General features: G+C 39.8%; 1 protein-coding gene across 3 annotated transcripts in view; it reads right to left on the reverse strand.

The window, feature by feature from the left end:
- Positions 1–23,377, reverse strand: part of cep76 (centrosomal protein 76) — a 53,102-nt gene that overhangs the window by 28,323 nt on the left and 1,402 nt on the right. The window contains exons 2-6 of one of the 3 annotated variants that reach the window (XM_059976593.1): positions 19,736–19,811; positions 19,417–19,572; positions 13,927–14,005; positions 11,232–11,456; positions 10,057–10,242 (exon numbers count right to left, since the gene is read on the reverse strand). In XM_059976593.1, the coding sequence (XP_059832576.1) occupies positions 10,057–10,242; positions 11,232–11,456; positions 13,927–14,005; positions 19,417–19,572 (646 nt within the window). In that variant the 5' untranslated portion in view covers positions 19,736–19,811. The remainder of the gene's footprint in view (positions 1–10,056; positions 10,243–11,231; positions 11,457–13,926; positions 14,006–19,416; positions 19,573–19,735; positions 19,812–23,377) is intronic. The other 2 variants (XM_059976587.1, XM_059976597.1) reach the window with 2 other exon arrangements.

Below are 23,377 nucleotides of genomic sequence, written 5' to 3' on the forward strand. Positions count from 1 at the left end.
GGGGGCTGAATGCAAACTAGGTATGACACCCTATGTCAGTTCAAAAATATTCTCACTTCAACTTTTCCTGTTTAAATTGGAAATCAAAATAATGATGATTTATCATATTTCCTTGTTGCATTATTTAATGAAAATACTAAGTATTCAAAACATGGTTTTTGTCACTAGTAAAATGCGTTTTCACAAAGCAAACAAAATAGTCATAGAAAAGTACAGCACAGAAATAGGCCCTTCAAGGCATCTAGTCCATATCGAACCCTTTAAACTGCCTACTCCCATAAAAGCTAAGAATAAACACCTTTCCAAAATTAGTTTTTATATAAAATTAGAATACATGGAATAATAGTCACAAGGCAAAAGCAGCCATTCAACATACTAAGCCTTTATCTGCTCTTTGAAACACCCATCCAATCCTTTAGTTATAAATAGTTAGTCTATTTTGTAACTAATCATTAAGTCACCCAAAGTTGCACTTACACTAAGTTTACTGACAGTTGCCCTAATTTTTCATTTGATTACTATCCACAGCAACTGTGGACCATGTAAATAAATGCACAAACCCTTGAACTGGTGTTACTGCTGTGGATCCCAAACTTTTTAGGGCTACTGCCCCCTTGGTTCCTGGATCATATCCACTGTACCCCACCCCGTTTAGCCATTACTTAAAAACTATAAAGAATTTTGATTTACAATGCAGTGGACCAACAGTGACAAATAATTGCAAAAACTATTCAAATCTATTTAAAATTAAGCTACAAATAAAATTATTTCTTTATTTAATTAGTAAAAACAATTTACATCTACAATTTTAGAGCATACATTAGTACTCCAAACACTTCATTGCTGTTTCACATTCAATGAGATGGATGGGCTCGGTGCAGGCTGAATCAGTCTCAGATCCTCATTTAATCAGCAGCCATTTTGTTGCTTTGAAAGAAGTTGGACAACTGCACTGAAACCACGCAACACTAAGTATGATGTCGGAAAGGCTATAAAGAACATCTTGACCTTTTTCCACAATGTAGGATAACGCTCAGAGATTTCTTTCTGCAACCAAAAGTCTTGATATGATTTTTTGAATCTCGGCTTCAGCTCAATCATTTTGCAGAGATCAGTCCTACATCTATTTTGTTAATTCATTACAAGTATTCACAAATGGATTTATTACCCAATCTAGAGGTTTGGTCGAGAGAAGATCCTCAAATATCTGTCACGTGTTTATGCAGCTCACCCAGTTGGGCACAGTATATATCATGATCATGTGGCATTTTCTTTCTCTTCCTACTCAAAGAGGCTCAGAGATGAGAAAACGTTGCATTGGACAATGTCGAACTTCAGTAGGGTTAACTTGGACAGAAATGTGGATACGACTAATATGACTTTGATAAGATCCACATTCCCTTACAAATGAAGATTGATTTCATTAAATGTTGCAAATAATTCTAAGAAATAGGCAAAGTCATGCCTATTATTCTTGAGTTGATTATTAAATAAAGCATTCAAGTCAAAGAATTTTATCATGGAACTTAATTTTATGTAAGCCTGTGATAAGAGGCTTACATAACAATTTGTGCAGCAAATCATTTTGGGTTTTTTTTGGTGACAAGATGTTGTCTGTGAATTACAGTGAATGGTAAATATGTTAGGTACAGCTTTTTGCCAAGGAAGTTATAACCTCACGGTGGCATCCTGTCACTGATGGCACCCTATTTGCTGCACCAGCAAAAATGTTGGCGAGCGAAATGTCCTTCTCTGAAAGACTGCTCATTTGGAATAAAGTGGACGAACTTGTAGCCCAATTAGAGATTAGTTGGTATGACGTTGTGAGCACCACGGAGTCGTAGCTGCAAAAAGGTCATAGTTGGGAGTTTAACATGAAAAGGATATACTTTGTATTGATAGGACAGGCAGAGAGGCCATGTGTGGCTCTGTTGGTAAGAGATGGAATTACATCTTTAGAAAGAGGTGACTTAGGGTCAGAGAATGTTGAAGCTTTGTGGGTGGATTTAAGAAACTGCAAAAACCATTATGGGAATCATATCTAGGTCTCCAAACAGTAGCCAAGCTGTAGGATTGAGATTGCAAAGGAAGCTGGAAAGGACATGTAATAAGGGTAATGTCACAGATTGCTGATGGATTGCATGAGAGTGAATTTATTGAAAGTCTAGAAGATGGCTTCTTAAACAGCTTATTCTTGAGCCTACTCAGGGAAAGACCATCTTAGATTGGGTGTTGACCATCTTAGATTGGGTGTTGTGTAATAACCCAGATCTTATCAGGGCACTTAATATAAAGGAACCCTTACGAGGCAGTGATCATAACATGATTGAATTCATACTGCAATTTGAGGGGGAGAAGCACAAGTCACGTGTATCAGTATCGCAATGGAATAAACGGAATTACAAAGACATGAGAGAGGAGTTTGCCCAGGTGGATTGGAGGAGGATACCGGTGAGGATGACAGTAAAACAGAAGTGGCTGAAATTCCAGGAATAGTTCACAAGGTGCAGGAGAGATACATCCCACAGGAGAAGTTCTCAAATGACAGAACTAGGCAACCATGGCTGACAAAGGAAGTTAAGGACTGCATAAAAGCCAAGGAAAGGGCATTCAAGGTAGCACAATGAGTTGGAAGTTGGTTGATTGGGAAGCTTTTAAAATCCAACAAAAGGCAACCAAAAAGCTACAAGGCAGCAAACAAGTCAATAATATAAAGCAGGTTACTAAAAGTTTTTTTTTCCAGTCATACAAATAGTAAAAGTGATGTGATAGTTGACATTGGACCACTGGAAAATGATTCTAGTGAGGTAGTAATAGGGGACTAAGAAATGGCAGATGAACTTCATGGATATTTTGCATCTGTCTTCACTGTGGAGGACACTATTAGTGTTCCAGAGGTCTGTCAGGGAGCAGAAGTAAATCCTACTGCTATTACAAAGGAATAAGTGTTAGGTAAATGGAAAAGGTCCGAAGGTGGATAAGTCACCTGGTCTAGATGGACTACATCCCAGACTTCTGAGAGAGGTTGCTAAAAGGATGATGGATGCATTGGTCATGATCTTTCAAGAATCACTTGATTCTGGCATAGTCCTGGAGGACTGGAAAATTGCAAATGTCACTGCACTCTTTAAGAGAGAATGACAAAAAAAACTAAATTATAGGCCAGTTAGCCTCACCTCCGGAGTACTTGGAGACTCGTGATAAAACAAGTCAAAATCAGCATGGTATCTGTTTAGGGAAATCTTACCTGACAAATCTGTTAGAATTCTTCAAGGAAGTAACTAACAGGGTGGACAAAGGAGAAGAAGTGGATGTCATTTTCTTGGAATTTCAGAAGGCATTTGATAAGGTGCCACACACTAGGCTGTTTAACAAGATAAAATTCTATGGTGTTACAGGAAATATACTCACATGATTAGAGGAGTGGCAGATAGGCAGGAGGAGGTGAGTGGTTGGCTGCCAGTGACTAGCGGTGTTCCTCAGGACTCTGCTTTGGGACTGCTACTTTTCAGATTGTTTGTCAATAATTTAGATAGTGGAATTGATGGCTTTAAGGCAAAGTTTGTGAATGGTACGGAGATAGGTGAGGTAGGTAGAGCAGAGGAAGTAATACAATTGCAGCAGGACTTAAACAAATTAGAAGAATGGGCAGAAAAGTGGCAGATGGAACACAGTGTTGGGAAATGTATGATAATGCATTTTGGTAAAAGGAACAACAGTGCAGACTATTATCTAATTGGGGAGAAAATTCAAACATCAGAGATTCAAAGAAACTTAGGAGTCCTCATACAGGACTCCCAGAAGGTTAATTCACAGGTTGAGTCTGTGGTAAAGAAGGTAAATGCAATGTTGGCATTTATTTCAAGGGGAATAGAATATACAAACAAGGAGATAATGCTGAACCTTTTTTATAAGGCACTAGCTAGGCTGCACTTGTGAGTATTGTCAACAATTTTGGGCCTCTCATCTCTGAAAGGATGTGCTGTCATTGGAGAAAATCCAGAGGATTTTCATGAGGCGGATTCTAGGAATGAGGAGGTTAAAATATGAGGAGCGTTTCACAGCTTTGGGTTCTCCTCACCGGAATTTAGAAGAATGCGGGAGAATCTCATTGAAACCTACCGAATGTTGAAAGGAGATGTGAAGAGAATGTTCCTTCTGGTGGGGCTACCCAGAACTGGAGTGCACAGCCACAAAATTGTTCAGCAAACTTTTAGAACAGAAGTGAGCAGGTCTTTTTTTCAGCCAAAGAGTGGTGAATCTGTGGAATGCTCTGCCACAGACTGCAGTGGAGGTCATCCATGGGTATACTTAAAGTGGATCGGCCTTGAAGGTTCTCAGTCATCCAGATCATTGTTTATCAAACAGTAGTAAATCAAGGCAAGTGGTTTTGCTGTCGCCGAGAATGTGCTCAATGACATTACAGCTAAAGCAGCACAAATATTTGAGACAAGCCTTGAAAGCTTGCAGCTACTCAGACTGGGCCTTCATCAAGGCAGCAACAAAAACCAGGTATGACCTCAGCCTAACAGGAGCAAAGCAAATGGAAAAACACTATCATCCCATATGTAGCTGGAGTTTCAAAGAAATGAAAAAGGATTTTCAACAAACACCAAATCCCTGTTTTTTTTAAACCTACAAACACTCAGAAACTCGTCCACCCCCAGGATCCCACACTCAAACATAAACACAGCATTGTCATATATGCTATCCAGACCAACCCAGGTTTAACGGCAAAACTTGCAGAAAATGCAACAAGGTAGGACACATACAAAGAGCATGTTGGGCAGAGAAAAATAAATGGACTGCTCAGGGAATAGAAAAGCTAAAAAGTCATCAAGTTGCAGTTTCAAAAAAGAACAATAATCTGCATACTGCCTGTGAAAAATCTGTTATGTCAAAACCAATGAGACTAACAATTTGGCTTACACTATAATTGAATGGCAAATTAATTAAAATGGAATTGTACACTGGCTCAGCTGCTTCATCTTGTTTCTGCCAATGTACAGACAGAAGCTGAAACAATAGGCAGCATTAGCTAAAATTGACCATTGTTGGTCTGACCAATTGAACTCCATGCTACAGGACTGCTTTGATGACATCAGTTGGAATGTCTTTCATGATAAGGATGTCTCCGAACGCACGGAAGAGGTCACGAGCTTCATCCAGAAGTGCATCAAGGATGCTGTCCCCTAGAAATTGGTCAGGGTCTTTCCAAACCAGAAATCCTGGATCAACAGTTCTGTGTGAGCAGCGCTTACCACACAACATAGAGCTCACATTGCCGGTAATCAGCAAGAGTTCAATAAATGCAGCTACAATCTGCACAAAGTCATTAAGGCAGCAAAACAACAATACGGGGACAAGATCCAGATACAACTCTTCACCAACACATGCAGCTTATAGGAAGGTCTACACACCATCCCAGACTTCAAAGCTAAGTGCAGTGGTGCTGCCAACATCACTGCCTCTCACCCAGATGAGCTGATCTTTTTTTTTACACTTAGTTTGATATCACCAACACTGAGCCCCCGAAGAGACCTGCATCTTGGTCATCTCTGAGGCTGAAGTACGCGGGAGTTTCCAACAAGTGGACAGTTACAAGGCTGCCCGGACAGCATCCCAAGGCAAGTACTCAGGTTGTGCACGGCACAACTGGTAGGTGTGTTTACAGACATTTTTAATCTCTCCCTCTCCCAGTGTAGAGTGCCTTTCTGCTTCAAAACATTCACCATTGTCCCTGTACCCAAGAGGCTAAGGTAACATGTCTGAACAATTGGTGTCCTGTCTCATTTACCGTAACAGTAAGCAAATGCTTTGAGAGGCTATTCAAAGACTACATCTGCAGCATGCTACCATCCAAACTGGTCCCCCACAATTCGCTTACTGACACAACCGATCGACAGACGACACAATAGCCACAGCTCTACACACCGTCCTTACACATCTGGAGAAGGATGCTTACATGAGAATGCTGTTCTTGGACTACAGTTCAGCACTCAACACCATAATTCCCTCCAGGAATTACAAGAAGTTCAGAAATCATGGCCTTCACCCTGCCTTGTGCAGCTGGATCCTGGACTTCCTATCAGATTGCCAGCAGGTAGCAAGAGTGTGCTCCTTCACCTCTGCCCCTCAACACAGGTGCCCCCCCCCCCCCCATGGCTGTGTCTTAAGTACCCTCCTTTACTCTCTATATACCCATGACTGTATTGCCACTCACAGCTCCAATCTAATTAAATTTGCTGATGATACATTGATTTGCTTAATATAAATAATAACGAGACAGACTACAGAGAAGTCCTCACCCTGACACAGTGATGTCAAGAAAACAACCTTTCCCTCAATGTTGCAAAAACAAAAGAGCTGGTTGTGGACTACAGGAGCAATGGAGACATCAATGGATCGGAGGTTGAGAGGGTGAACAGCTTTATGTTCCTTGGCATACACATCACCGAAGATCTCACATGGTCTGTACGGGGAAAAGAAAGCACAACTGCGTCTCTTTCACCTCAGACGGTTGAAGAAGTTTGGTATGGGTCCTCAAATCCCAAGAACTTCCTACAAGGGCACAATTGTGAGCATTCTGACTGGCTGCGTCACTGCCTGTACTTCCCTCAATTGCAGGACTCTGCAGAGAGTGGTGCGGTCAGCACAGTGCATCTGTAGGTGTGAATTTCCCCACTATTCAGGACATTTACAAAGCCAGGTGTGTAAAAGGGGCCTAACGGATTATTGGGGACCTGAGTTACCCCAACCACAAACTGTTCCAGCTGTGACCATCTGGGAAACTGTTCTGTAGCATTAAAGCCAAGGACCAACAGTCTCCAGGACAGCTTCTTCCAACAGGCCATAAGACTGATTAATTCACGCTGATGCAACTGTATTTCTATGTTATCTTACTATCCTGTTGTACATACCATTTATTACTAATTACTATAAATTGCACATTTAGACAGAGACAGAACAAAGATTTTTATAAATAAAATTAATTCAATTCAGGCAGTCCACAAAATGAATTTGAACAGCATTACAAAAATAGTGAACTGAAGCCTGCAGACATCCAACAACTTACAAGATAACTCCCGTGGGAATGACATTTGTAACAGAGAAATACAAGAACTAACAAGTACATTGAGCTTGTATGTTGTAAAAACAGGAGGACTAGCATTACGGGGCCGTGATTGGCTGAGACAACCACAGCTTGATTGGAGATCCATCACCTATTTGCATATAACATTCCCTGCAATAGAGTCAACTGGAAGCAAATTAATAAAGGTATTGGATGATGCTGCAGCGGTGTTCATGGATGGCATTGGAAAATGCAAATATATCAAAGGTGTTAAATGAAAATGCCACACCCAAGTTTTACAAAGCCTGTTCTCTATGATAAAGCAGCCAATGAGCTGGACTGCATGAAGACTGAAGAGATTCTTTCCAAGGTTGAGTGGAGCTCATTAGCAACACTGGTGGTCCCAGTAGCCAGGAAGGATAGGTCTGTGAGGATCAAAGGTGATTTTAAGGTCACCAACAACCCAGCTCAATACCCTCTGCCTATGATAAAGGATATCTTCACAAACCTTTCTGAAGGAAAACACTTCGAAGTGGACTTAGCTGAGGCTTAACTCCAGATGGAAATGGAAGAAGAGTCCAAAGTGCTTCTCACCATAAACACTCAGAAAGGGCTTTATCATTATAATAAGGCTTATTTTTGGAGTAGCATCTGCACTTGCACTCTGTCAGAAAGCTATGGACTAAGTACTGCAAGGCAGCTCAGGCACTAAGTGGTACCTGGATGACATCATTGTTACTGCTAAGGACAATGAGGAACAACTCCAAAATCTTAAGACAGTGTTAAAAAGATGAGAAGATCATGGGCTCAAAGCATGATGCGACAAGTGTGAATTAATTAAGCATCAGTCATTGTAGTCACACCATTCACACACAAGAATTACACAAATGTGCTTAGCAAATTCAAGCAGCAGTGGATTGCCTAAGGCCAAAGGACATGTCACTGTTGTGGGGTCTTTTTGGGATTTGTCAATTACTATAACATATTTCTACCAAACCTGGTTACCACACTCCACCCCTTGAATTAATTACCACAGGCCAGAAAGAAATGGCAATGGACAAAACAGTGCCAGGTGGCTTTCCAAAAGGCAAAGGAAATGGTGACGTCAGACACTATACTCACACAATATGATCCACATCGTCAAGTGAAACTTACCTGTGATGTTTCACCTTATGGTATAGGTGCAGGTATGTCATGTAATGAGTGAGGGATATGAACACCCCACAACCTGTGCATCACGTTCGCTTACTGCTGCAGAGAAAAATTACGCATGTATCGACAGAGAGGCCTTCAGGCTGCTTTAGGGTATAAAACATTTCAACCAGTACTTGTATGGGAGAGAGTTTGCCCTCATTACTGATGATCAACCACTAGTGTTCATTCTTAGTTCACAAAAGGGCTTTCAACTAACGCACAAATGCAGTGATTGGCTCGGATTCTTGGAGGATACAATTAGAGTTTGAATTCAAGAGGACAGCTAATATTGAAAATGCTGATGGACTGTATTGTTTACCCGAGGAAAGGGAAATACTTGAAAAGTTTACAGAAGTTTACTCCAATGCAAATCGAATGTCTCCCAATTACAGCAGATGATGCAAAGGGAAACCAGAAAAAGACCCTACACTGTCTCAGGTCAACAGGGCAACTCAAAATGGCTGGAATTTACAACAGAAATTCCAGTTCCCCCATTTTTACCAGCTCTGAGATGAACTTGCTCTTGATGGGGGTTTCCTTTTTTGGGAATTGAGAAATGGCGTACCAGCCAAGCTGAGAGCTAAAGTGTTGGAGGAGCTACATGCTGGTCATCTCGGCACAGTCAAATTGAAAGTGGTGGCTGGAAGCTTTATTTGGTGGCCTGGGATAGATCAGCAGAGTGAGCAGCTTGCTGTTACAACAGGATACTGTAATGTTGTGGGTCTGGCAAGTGATACAGAAAAGCATTCTCCGAGAATAGGTATATTAATTATTTACAAATAGTAAAGATTTGACCAAAAATTTGTGTTCCCCAAGTTACAGACACTAGAAAAATTGAATAGTACTTAGTTAAAAGTTATACCTTCTCAATCACCTTGTGCAAACTTGCCTTAAACAAAGAAAGAGAGTAAGCTGCTTCCTTGTGCTATTTTATATATCCAGATCATTTAAAACTGGACACCAGGCAGCCATCCAATGGGAATAGCAGCTGCAGTTTCTAAACCAACTAATCACAATGGAAGTGACCTTTGACAATTAGAACAAGGCATGTCCCCCACAGGACAGATGCCAGAAGAAAGGTATTCAGAGCTGTTAATCACTTCCTGGAGTCACAAAATCAACTCCTATAACCACCTTGGGGAAGCCCCAGAAGCTGAGATTGTTCACAGCCACAACTCTCACCTGCCCAGGAGAGTGGCCCTCCCTGTCAGCAGTGATGTTATCCCACAAGAGTAAGAAATCCTCCACAGTGATTAAATCCTTAGGCCTGAATGGGACTATTTAAAAGTTACAATGCTGCTGATGTCTATAAAACAGTTGTATTATATAGTACACAGTGTATATAGTTGAGATGCATTATATATTGTGTTGGAGTTTATAATTAAGGAGGAGTGTTGTGCATTTAATATTTCAGTAATATTTGAGTAATATTGTAGTAATATCTGGTTTGATTAAGCATTCTTTGTTTATACAATTCATTACAGGTTATATGCAAAAGCATGTGAATGGCATATGTCATTACACCACATCATACATGTGTGCCTCACTAAGGTACAAATGAAGCATTCACGAGTTATCCTCAGGCTTCCGTGTTTTTCGTTTGATTAATTTCTGGAGAAACGAAATGTAACAGACAATGTCTATCAAAGCAGAACCAACAAGCAAGTGCGTTGTCAGTTCAGCTGGACTAAAAAGCCAAACAGGTTGTGCTTTAAACGACAATATTCACACTGACCAAAACCAATCAATACATAAAAATAATTTAATCAAGATTTTTTTAAAAATCTTACCTACGCCCAATAACTCCACTGACATGCTTATTTTTCCATCTGGTGAACTCAGTATAGATCGCCATTCTAGGTAGTGTGATGCAATCAGTGTTATTTCACTGGAAGTATCTGTCTTTATAAGAACCATGTGCACAGGATCACAGATTGATAATAAAGTCGTTGCATCAGCCATCTTACTGCCATCACCTGGATGTGATTGGATAGCAAGATTAAAAAGTCTAATTACTTGAACTACAGACTAGGTTTTCACATGACATAGAACACCATGTGGCCCATCAAGTCTATGACTGCTCTCAAAGCAATCCACCTTTCCACACTTATTTCTCAGTAACCTATTTTTTAATCACATGCCCGATTTTCCCACCAATCATCTACAGTACATTAGGGGTAATTTACAATAATTAAATTACCAACTAGCTCGTCTTTGGGACTTGAGAAGATGGAAGACAGATACTCATGTAGGCACAGGGAGAACATGTAAATACCACACAGGCAGTACCAGAGGTTGGGATTGAACTCATGTTACTGGAGCTTTGGCAACAGTACTATCCACTGAGAAGCAGGGCCACAGTGTTACGACAATAAAAATTATGATCGATAATTGGAGAAAAACCCTTACTTGTGACTGGTAGGATGTCAATAAATCTAATAAAGAAATTTGCCATTTAACAAATTTATTCTGCGTTAATACTTGTGTTGCCCTCAAGCTTCTGCTTTTGAAATAAGTACTGCTTTTGCTCGTAAGTGAAGTTTACAAGTTATAGCAACAGAAAAGCAGAAATCTGGGACATGTCCTCTTCTCATTACTATCATAATGAGATGGTACAGGAGCATGAATTTTTTCCTTCCCTTCTAAAATCACCGTTTTCAGAAAGTGCAGACATATTAAGTACTATTGGTTGAGAAGAGCAAGCATTTACAACAGAAATCCCAACCAGTTTTCCACTTGGCTAATTTTGGATACTGGAGACTTTCACACACCAACTACTCCAGTAGACACTTTATAGTTAGTCTGGGAAAAGTAGCCAAAATCTTCTGACTGCGTAATTCAGTATCACAGGGCCTTAATGATGAACACTGAAGATGCTAAAGGAAACCCATTGTTCTTCTATAATGTAGACATTAAATCATTTTTGTTTTAAATCCATTACAAACAAACCTTAAGCATCACTTACCTAAACTGTCTTTATGAACTTCCAGCAGAAAACCATCCTGCAGATCAGGCTCACAGGCGCACGGCACAGGCTTGGAATGGAAGCGCTGATTTCGGAAATGCAAATAAAGTTTAAACGTAGAGCACACTTGCCCTGGTAAAGGTTGTGGTTCCTGTAAGTGCTCCAGGAATGCTCTACCACCCAAAACCTGAAGATACAGATTTCTTCTAGTAGGATCTATGTTTGCTGCAATATGAATGGCAAAACATAAATGTTAACTGCCTGCTTAAAAAGATTTGCATTTAAATAACACCATTCACAAGTTCAAGATGACTCGAAGGGCTTTATAGCCAATGATCTACATTCAAAATCATCTGTTATAGCATTGCTTTGTTGAACAAAGCACTTCAATTAATTCATCCACTACCTGCTTCCAAAAATAGCAATGAGATAAAAATTAGTAATTTAGTTCCTTTAACCTAAAATATTAACTGATCTTCTTTGTACATGTGCTGCTTGACCTGCTGAATGTTTCCAGAATTTCCCATTTTATTGGTTGTTGAATAAATAACTGTTGTGCACATATCTGGGCATATCTAAACTTCCATATTCATTTATGCCTGTTTTAAACTAAATTTCTGTTTGCTCTCTCATGTTTCAGAAAAGGTGCCATCTTAAATAATATATAGCATGTCCAAAGCACTGCACAAAAGGACTAATGTAGATTTTGTGTTCAGACCTCTGGAACAAGACTTGTTGACCAGTGTCTGCAAGAACAAATATATTTAACATACATTTTGTGAACTAATTCCCTTAAATACACATATAATGCAGTTCAAGGAAATTAAGTAGAAGAAATAAAATACATTATTTCCAAAATGAAGTAGATGCCTTAATCTGACCAACAAAAATTATTTAACCCAGTCACAATTTTTTTGTTTGTCGCTCTAATGGCATTTATTGGCAACATTTCCAAATATATTTGGATTCTTGCCAGAACTACCATATGCACACTATATTTAATCAGTAAAGCTTATTACTTCACACAAACTTTGTATGATTGAGATAGATCTGGATAACTGCAGGGTTTCTCACCAGAGTTCACCTACTTCTAATTCTTCCCACTGCACAGAGGGCAAAAGACCAGTAAGATGAAACAAGATGAAATAGTGATTATTGCTGCAGATCTTGTTTGCCTTCACCCAGCCAAAGGAATAGTGGGTGTATTAGATAAGTAAGGTGTGGATCACTGCGCACTGAGTATTTATTTGTATTAGCCCCCCCCCCAGTTAGCAACAACGTTTCTCTTGCTGGTTAAACTAAGCATTTGCAATAAAAAAAGCAAAAGATTGAGATTTTGTAGCAATGTGATATCCAAGTTCACTCAATATGAAAAGGCAACATTTCAAACTGATAAGGCCACAAGAAAATGAATAGTTCTAGACTTTATTTCAAGTAGCTTGGAATATAAAAATTTACGAAATTTATCCAAATCTTTGTCCTCAGATAGTCTACTCCAAGCAGCATTACAATCAGGCTCGATGGATGTTTGGTGTAGAATACTACTAATCATTTAGAGATACAGCATGGAATAGACCCTTCTGGTCCTTCAAGCCATGCTGCCAACAACCCCGATTTAACTGCACCTTAATCACAAGACAATTTACAATGCCCATTTAACCTACTAACTGGTAGCCTTAGGACTGTTGGAGAAAACAGGAGCACCCGGAGGAAACCAACACAGAGGATACCAGGATTAAACTCTAAACTCCCAACAAATAGTGTCACGCTAACTGCTATACTACCATGGCATTTCAAAAAATAAAAAGGCTTAAATATGAACAGCTTTTCATCATACTATAATAGATTTGTTTGAAACTATGGATGAGGCTGGATAGACATCATGGCCCAGATATCCTATTATTCTCTATTGAAACTCTGGTTAAATTAAATTTGACCCCATTAACAATTTTTATTTAAAGGTAATAATATACCAGTGAAAAACACCCATTAATGAATGTGGGGATGAGAGGGTGAACAGCTTTAAGTTTCTCAGCATAAATATCACGTGGTCTGTACATACCGGCTGTGTGAGAAAAAAATACAACAGTGCCTCCACCTCAGATGATTGAAGAAGTTTGGTGTGGGTCCCCAAATCCCAAGAACTATCTATAGGGGCACAATTGAGAGTACCCTGACTGGCTGCATCACTGCCTGGTATAGGAACCGTACCTCCCTCAGTTGCAGGACTCTGCAGAGAGTGGTGCAGACAGCCCAGCACATCTGTAGATGTGAACTTCCACTATTCAGGACATTTACACAGACAGATCTGTAAAAAGAGCCCGAAGGATCATTGGGGACTGAGTCACCCCAACCGCAAACTTTTCCAGCTGCTACCATCCAGGAAATGGTACCACAGCAAAAAAACCAGGACCAACAGGCTCTGCGACAGCTACTTCCACCAGGCCATCAGACTGCTTAACTCATGCTGACACAACTGTACTTCTATGTTACATTGACTATCCTGTTGTACATACTATTTATTACAAATTACTATAAATTGTACATTGCACCTTTAGATGGAGACATAACATAAAGATTTTTACTCCTCATGTATATGAAGGCTGTAAGTAATAAAGTCAATTCAATTCAAAAAAAATTAAAAATCAAATAAATTTGTTTGTGTCCAAATAAATGAACTGCAAGAAACACTCACTTTTCTTTAGTTCACGTGGCTCTTTGTCTACAAAATGTGTGGCTGGTTTTGAACTGCTTGTAGCTTCCTTATCTGGAACCTTCAGGAAATGAAAATTGTTTGTATTTCAATTAATTTCACATAAAGGAAAGAGCACTAGTCATATTAGAAGATAGAAGTAAAGGATTTACAAGCCTTTAGAATTACAGTTAGACTTCCCTGTATGAAACCCAAAGATTGCGGATCAATGTGAACACAAAGCAGATACTTAATATGAAAATAACAATAGAAAATAAATTAAAACAATATATGTCTAAGGCTTGAAAAATTGAATGGAGTTCATAGGATTTGGTTTCAAAGGCAGATGACATGGAACACGAATTACTAAAAACAGATATGCCATTCCTGTTAACTGTTATAATTACAAACATTCACTGAAATGTTCCTTTGAAACACAGAATTTTGTGGTCTTATTATGCCGCACTGTATAAATAAAGATACCACAATATCTAGGTTAATGAAATATTCTGATATCCAAACATTAATGCCCATATTTTTCATAATATGCAGTATAGATAAGAGCTTCAGAAAGATGTATCTGTCATTGATTTCACCTCTCAAGCTTGGTCTGCCAATGCTATAGCTTGAATAAACCCAATGACTGAGCCCACACATCACTCATGTAGAAATTTCCAAAGGTTCCCTCCCTTCAGAAGAGATCACTTCTCATCTCTGCTCTGAATGTCCAGCCCCTTCTCTTGAGAAACTAATCACATGATTTTGGATACCCTAGGTGGAGGAACTATCACCCTGCATCTATTCTGCTAAACCATGTAAGAATTTTGTATGTGTCTATGAGAATGCTTGTTCTTCTAAATGGTCAGATATAAGCCCAATCTGCTTATTCTCTCTTCAAAGGAAAAAGCCTTCAAATCAAAAATCAATCTGGTAATTCCTCATGGTCAAGAGACCCAAACAGTATATAATATTTCAGATGGTCTCACTAGAGCCCTTTATAATTTCCATGAGACTTTTTTACTCTTACATTCAAATCCTCCTGTGATAGAAGCCAACAAAAGATCTTTCCTTTTAATTGTTCGCTGTAAAATTACATTGATTTAGTGCTTTGTTTACAAGGATGCAGAGGCCTCTCAAAACACTAGCACTTACCAATCTTAGAAAATATACTGTTTGTATACTGCTTCTCCCAAAGGGGAAAACCCCTTCTCTTCTTTCATTAGTTTTTATCCTCAAAGTTCAAAGTAAACTTATTATCAAAGCACATGTAACATGCTGTGAGGTTTCACTGATAATATAATGGTTTCTTTGTAGCAGCAATGTTTGAGTTATGACTAGAGATAACGGGGTTTGGAATGCTGTTGTTCTTTGTGAGCTGGAGGAGAGATTTTCACAGTCTTTTGCTGAGGAGAGATGAGGGAAAAGACACGAATGGAGAGAGCTGGTAGACCGCCGGACGGGGTGGACTTGGAGCGAGGGTCTGAAGGGCAGCGACAATCGGGGGGAGGTCGATGGTAGACGATCAACTTATCAGTGAGCTCCAACATTGCGCAACAGACTGTTTAATACGATTGGACCTTTTTTTCATTTTCTTTACTAACCATATAGTCAAAGTAAGAATTATAAAGCTTAATCATTTAATTGCATATTGTGTACTGTTTGTTATTTTGGGATACTGACTTGTAACAGGGGACACGTTGCATAGCATCCACCCAAATGAGATTTCTTAAATTTGGCCGGGCCAGGGCCTATCACCCCCTATATTAAGCCGCTAGCCAAAGCAAGAGTTACACGCATATATGCCACCATATACAATCCTTTTCTTGCTGGCATACTTAATAAATCCATAATATAATACTAACCATAAAGAATCAATGAAAGACAGTACCAATTTGGGCATTCAGTGTGCAAAAGACACAAATTGTGCAACAAAAAAAAGTAACAAAAATAAAAAAGTAAGCAATAAATAGAGAACATGAGATGAAGAGTCTTTTAAAGTGAACCCATAGACTGTGCATACATTTCAATGATGAAGTGAATTTGAGTGAAGCTATCCCCTTTGGTTCAAGAGCCTGATGGTTGAGGAGTAATAATAACTGTTTCTGAGCCTGGTGGTGTGAGACCTGAGGCTCCTGTACCTGCTTCCTGATGGCAGCTGCGAGAAGAGAGTATATCTTGAGTGGTGGTGGTCCCTGATGATGGATGCTGCTATCTTGCAACAATATTTCATTTTGATGTGCTCAGTGGTGGGGAGGGCATTACCTGTTATGGACTGGGCTGTACACACTGCATTTTGTAGGGTTTCCCATTCAAGGGTATAGGTGTTTCCATACCAGGCAGTGATGCAGCCAGTCAATATACTCCTCACTACACATCTATAGAAGTTTATCGAAGTTTTAGATGTCATGCCAAATCCTTGTAAACTCCTAAGAAAGTAGAGATGCTGCCACACTTTCATGCTGGTTCCCTGGACAGGTCCTCTAGAATGATTAAAACTAAGGAATTGAAAGTCGCTGAACCTCTCCACCTCTAATTGACCGATGAGGACGGGTTCATGGACCTCTGGTTTCCTCCTCCTGAAGTTAATCATCAGCTCCTTGGTCTTGCTGACATCAAGAGGATGTTGTTATGACACCACTCAGCCAGATTTTCAATTCTCTCCTATATTCTGATTTGTCACCACCTTTGATTTGGCCAATGACAGTGGTGCTGTCAGCAAATTTGAATATGGCATTGGAACTATGCTTAGCCAGACAGTCATAACTGTAAAGCAAGTAGAACAGGGCACTAAGTGGTGCACCTGTGCTGATGGAGACCGTGGAAGAGACGCTGTCACTAGTCCAGACTCACTGGGGTCTGCAAATGAGGATATCCCGGATCTAATTGCACAAGGAGGTATGGAGGCCAATGTCTTGAAACTTATTAAGTTTTGAGGGGTTGGTTGTATTAAATACTGAGCTGTACTCAATAAAGAGCATCCTGACATATGATTCTATGCTATCTACGTGTTCCAAGGTTGAGTGAGGAGCCAGTGAGATAGTATCTGCAGTGGACCTATTGCTCTGGTAAACAAATTGGAGTGGATCCAAGTTGCTTCTCAAGCAGGAGTTGATATGTTTCAAAACAACTAACAAGACCAAGGAACTGATTGTAGACTTTGGGAGAGGGAAACCAGAGGTCCATGAGAACTCAGATCAGAGGTGGAAAGGGTCAGTAACTTTAAATTCCAACTATTTCAGAGGACCTATCCTAGACCCATCATATAAATATAATTGCAAAGACAGTGCCTCTATTTCCTCAGGAGTCTGCAAGGATTCAACACGTCATTAAAAACCTTAGCAAACTTCCATGGATGTGTGGGGGCAAGTATGCTGACTGGATGCATCATAACCTGGTATGGGAACAACAATGCCTTTGAGTGGAAAATCCTACAAAAGGTATCAAATTCGACCCAGCACATCACAGGTTAAGCCCTCCCATTGAGCACATCTATATGAAATATCATTTAAAAGCAGCATCCATCTAAGATCCTCATCATGCAGATCTTGCTCTTTTCTCGCTGCTGTCATCAGGTAGAAGGCACAAGTCTCAGGAGTGACACCACCAGATTCAAGAACAGTCACTACCTTTCAACCTTGAACAAAAAGTGATAATTACACTCATTTGTTTCTGATGTTCCCACAATCAATGGTCTCACTTTAAGGACCCTTTATCTTGTTAATTCATGCTCGCATTATTTATTGCTATTTATTCATATTTGCATTTGCACAGTCTGTTCTTCATTGATCCTGTTTACAGTTACTATTGTATAGATTTGCCAAGTCTGCCCACATGATAAAGAATCTCAGGGTTGTATGGGGTGACATGCATGTGCTTTGATAACAAATTTTATTTTGATCTTTGAATGACCTCTTAAAACACTTCCTCACTGTGGATGTAAGTGATACTGGACGATAGTCATTGCAAGTCTTGATCCACTCACATTGCGTATATGTATTTGAAACCTCCCTGCTTCCTTCTTACAAATCACGCTGATACCCAGCTTAGAATCACCAAAAAATTATACATGGTGTCCTTATTTAAATCAATGTGTAGGTGTGAACAGCTTGATTCCAGCAGTGATATTTGCAACAACCAATACAAAAAAAAATAGCCCATTTACCCCTACTTCATTTTCTGTTCATACCTTATATTCTGTTTGGGTAGCATCCAACCTCATGGTACAAAACATTGATTTCTCAAACTTCCAATAATGCCTTCACCATTTCCCAACCCTTATCCTTCTCTCATGCTATCTCCTTGCCCTCCCATCACCTCCCTAATGTTATCCTCCCCCCCCACCCCAACTTCTTCATTCTCCCATGGCCTTCTGTCTCTTTCACCAATCAACTTCCTAGCTCTTTGCTTCATCCCCCCCTTCCAAGTTTCACCTATCACTGTCCACTTCTCTCTCCCCTCCCCCCACCTTTCAAATCTACTCCTCAGATTTTTTTCTCCAGTCCTGCCGAAGGGTTTCAGCCTGAAACGTCGACTGTACTTTTTTCCCTCCCATTGATGCTGCCTGGCCTGCTGAGTTCCTCCAGCATTTTGTGTGTTGCTCAATGATTATTATGATTCTTGTTAACTCATTATTTAACTTTCATGTTGTCACATTCACTTTAGCATCATATTCCTTAATTTCAAGTCAACAAGCATCCTAAGATGCACTTTATTCTATTTTTCAAATACACATTACTGCATTTCCTTGGTCATTTCCAAAGGAAGATCATGGATTCAATGGGCATAGAAACTGGCCCTTCAGCCCAATGTGTCCATGCCAAACATCAACATCACCATCTGTACTAATCTCATTTAACAATCTTCTATACCTTGGTGATTTATATACCCTTCCAGGTATTGTTAAATACTGTGAAAGGTTCAGTCTCCACTACCCATAGTCCCAGCATTCCAGATTCCAACCACCTTCTGGGTGGAAAAAATCCTCCTCTGTATCCCCCTGATTCTCATACACTCCACTCTAGTCCAATGTCTCAATATCTACCCCTATCTATGCTCATCATTTTGCATACCCTTTCATGTTTTCTTCATTCTCCATGCTCCTTTCGTCTCTTCAGCCTCCTCTGCTCCAAGAAAACAAACAACAAATTCAGCTTATCCAGTCTCTCCTCATAATTGAAATGTTCTATTCCAGTCAGCCTTCCAGTGAATCTCCTCAGTACTCTCCGCAGTACAATCACAAGTTCATAAGAGTATGGTGAACAGAACTACATGTTGTACTCCAGTTGTGACTCTAATTGTTTTATAAATTTGTATTACAACCTTGGATCTGTCAGATTCCAATATCCAAGTAATATAAGAGGACTACAACATTTCAGCACATCAGCAGGAGTCTTTAAACACAATTCTGTACACAAGAGCAGTAAACACAAACATATTTTTAAACTTTAATTTTGATCCTCTGAAATTTGCCGTTCATTGCAGTGAAATACTTACAGTTAAAAAACTGAGTTCCTTCATGACATCATCTACAATTCCCCGGCGTTGTAAAGCTTTTACAAGATCAGCCTCAGACAAACCTTGTGAACTCCTGCCTTGTTCATCTTGAAATGACTCTGATAAAATGCCTCTGATTCTTTCATGGATGTTCATCTGGTCAAAAAATATTCAGTAAGCTATTAATATACTGACTTGCAGGTTTAAAACTAACTTTATAATAATTAAGTGCATTATCTTTCAACGTTTATTATTTATCTTGGTCCTCTGGAAAGATTACTTCTTTGATATGCATCTTATGAGAGGTAAAATATCTTACGCAAACACGTGGAAACAAAATATCTTGTTTATCATGAAAAAAAGACTGTTGGAAATAATCAGCAACTCAGATGAATCTGAGGAGAGAAAAAAGGTATGTTTTAGGTCAATGACTTTTCATCAGAAAGTTTAATGAACATTGAGCTGAAGTATTAACAGGTTTTCTCTCTGCACAGAGACTGACTTTCTAGAAGTTGTTTTCTAATACAGACTACCATTTGCAACTGCTTAAAATTTTTGCTCCTTAGTTTGTGAGATATGCAATAAGTGTAGCTACTACATAAAAGTTTAAAATCTTAAAAAACATCGGATTTAAAATTTAAAAACCTCAGTCTGTACTCAGTCTCAGATGCTTTAAAGCTGATACTCCCTTACCCTCAGACACATTTCATTTAATTTTAATATTTAAAACTAACCTTAATTTATATTATGTTTAAATTTTACTAGGAAGTAAGAAACAGTAGCTTTCAACTCCAAAAGCAAGTAGTAGAAAGGCAAGTGTCAATGCATCTTCGATGCAATAGTCTGTATCCACATTTACAAATACAGTATTAGAGATAAAGACATTAAATACTTCTATTACATATACGAGCTACGAGCCTTAAAAATATAACTAGCACATTGTAGTTACGACAATTTATTTGCAGTAAGTTTTAATCCCGAAGTTACTGCTGTGTGAAGTTATTTCGTAGATGCCTCACTGTCTAAACAAAGATCAGGTATTCTCTCATACCCTGTAAACAGTACTCCTGGATCAGTAAAGTTTGGATAATTCTCCAGCACATTCTGCGACATAAGACAACTTACTTAGGAAAAAAATATAATAATGCAAGAACAAAGAATAGAAAGCATAACTTATTGAGAAAATAATATTCTTTATACCATATTTCCAGTATCATACCAGTATGACAAACAAGTGTTTTATAAAGTTACAGATCTCTGCCCACCAGTACTAGGTCCTAGTAAGAATGGAAACATGTTACAAGCTGTAAAGAAAAGCAAGATTGGAAAACTTAAGGCCCTGAGCATTACTTCCACATATCTTAGGGGAACGTAATTGGGAGAAGTGTACATAATTTGCAACCACAGACATTGAGTTGGGGTTTTGCTTCAAAAGTTTGGTCTGACATAATGGCATTGTAATGTAAAGATTTTTAGTGCACTTTTGTGTTTAGGAGAAGCATAGGAAGCAAATGTGATAGTGGCATTTAAGAGACAGTTATACACATGAACATGCAGGAATGGAGGAATATGGTTTATGGATGGGCAGAAGAGATTGCACTTAATTCAGCATTGTGTTCAGTGAAGACATTGTGACCTGTTTTTTCTCTCTACTGCTTTCTGTTCTACACTCAGGGTCAAAACGTTTAATTACAGGTCAGTCATTCAAACACCAGTACAAGTCCTTCCTGGCTTATGAATGCCTGACTTATGGGCACCACATTCAAGTGAGCTTTTGGGGGAACAGAATAATAGATGACAATAGATCCAAGGCACATTCTACCAGCTGGGAACAGCACTCATTCATTGAGTCACTGAGGCCAGCTGGTAGCAGCTCGTCCCAAATCTGTTTGCTCCCTTATAACAGTGGTCCCCAACCACCAGGCTGCGAGGAATGATTTGGCGATATGAAACAATACGAGTCAGCTGCACCTTTCCTCATTCCCTGTCACGGCCACTGTTGAACTTGAACGTACGCAAGGTCATTACGCATGCAAGGCCATCAGTCGGTATGAGTAAAAAAAACAAACGTCGCTTGAGAGTTTCTTTGGAAGAGGTGGTAGGGACATAAAAGGCCTAATGATGATGATAACACAGAGACAGCTGAGGCCGAGACTGCAAAAAAGAAAGCTTCCTTCAGCAGAAAATACGAGTAATACATAAAATATGACTTTATTGCGACTGCTGACTCGCACGCTCCAAGCCCCCAGTGTGTGATATGTGGAGACAAGCTGTCTAATGAGGCAATGAAGCCCTCAAAACTGCTTCAGCACCTTGAGTACAAGCACCCTGCACTTATAGACAAATCTGTTGAGTTTTTTGAGCGGAAAAACGTGAGCAAGCGTGACAGAAGTAAGTGCTGAGAGCCACCACCTGCTGCTGCTCCAAGAACATCGTACTTAGTGCCTAGCTGTATTGCTAAGGCTAAGAAGCCTTTCAATGTTGGTGAAGAATTGATTCTGCCTGCTGCCAAGGACATGTGCCATGCACTGTTGGGAGAAGCTGCAGCTAGCAAGATGGCACAGGTTTCTCTTTCAGCTACCACAGTTTCAAGAAGAATCAATGACATAGTGGAGGACATTGAAGCACAGTTGTTGGAACGGCTTAACAAGTCACCATGGTATGCCATCCAGGTTGACGATTCTACGGATGTTGACAACTAGGCAATACTGCTGGTTTATGTGCAATATATATTTCAAGACAACGTGCATGAGGATATGTTGTGTGCACTGCCGCTGCCAACTAACACAACTGGGGCAGAACTATTCAAGTCTTTGAATGATTACATGTCAGACAAACTGGACTGGTCATTCTGTGTTGGAATATGGCAGATGGGGCTACAGCTATGACTGGATAGCTGTCTGGTTTCACTACCCGAGTCAAAGAGGTTGCTCCTGAATGCCAGTCTACACACTGTGTCATACACAGGGAAATGCTGGCTAGCAGAAAAATGTCACCAGAACTTAACAACGTATTGAGTGACCTTATTGAAGTTATCAATCACATCAAAGCAAAAGCCCTTAACTCACGTCTGTTTGAGCAGCTTTGTGAGGAAATGGATGCAGAGCACAAACGCCTTCTCTTACACACTTAAGTCAGGATGCTATCAAGTGGGACAGCCCTGGCCAGGGTTTTTGAGTTAAGAGAGCAGCTGCAGAGATTTCTTTCAGGGAAAAAAAGTCACCACTGGCAGCACACTTCAGTAACGAGGAGTGGATAGCAAAGCTCACTTATCTGTGTGACATCTTCAAACTGCTCAATGAACTCAACTTGTCACTTCGGGGGAGAATGACAACTGACTTCAAGTTGGCATATAAAGTGTCTGCTTTCAAAGCCAAACTGGAACTGTGGGGACAGCAAGTGGACAGGGGCATATTTGACATATTTTTAACATTAGCTGGGATTTTGGGAGAGACTGAGGCTGCACCGTCCTTCTCACAGCTGGTGCCCAATCACCTAACTTTGCTGTCGACAGAATTCGAGCATTACTTCCCAACCACAAATTACCCAAGATGTGCAAAAGAATGGTTCTGTGACCCATTTGTGAATGTCCCTGGTGAATCATCCATGTCAGCATGGGAAGAAGATCAACTCCTTGAGCTTGCAAATGACGACGGGCTGAAAAGTATATTTGACAATAACATCTCTGCCGGCATTCTGGATCAAAGTCAAGGCTGAATATCCTGAGATAGCCATGAAAGCACTAAAAACATTGATTCCATTTCCAACATCGTATCTCTGTGAAGCGGGCTTTTCTGCAATGAATGCAACGAAAACTAAATAGCGGAATAGACCGGACATAAGGAATCCCTTTTGAGTATCGCTGTCTCCCATCACCCCTCGATGGGACCGTCTTTTTGCAAGGAAACAAGCCCAGGGCTCACACTGATTCACCGATATTGGTGTGTTGCAATTACTTTAT

The sequence above is a fragment of the Hypanus sabinus genome, chromosome 1 (assembly GCF_030144855.1).
Source record: "Hypanus sabinus isolate sHypSab1 chromosome 1, sHypSab1.hap1, whole genome shotgun sequence".
In the NCBI taxonomy this organism is placed as follows: domain Eukaryota; kingdom Metazoa; phylum Chordata; class Chondrichthyes; order Myliobatiformes; family Dasyatidae; genus Hypanus; species Hypanus sabinus.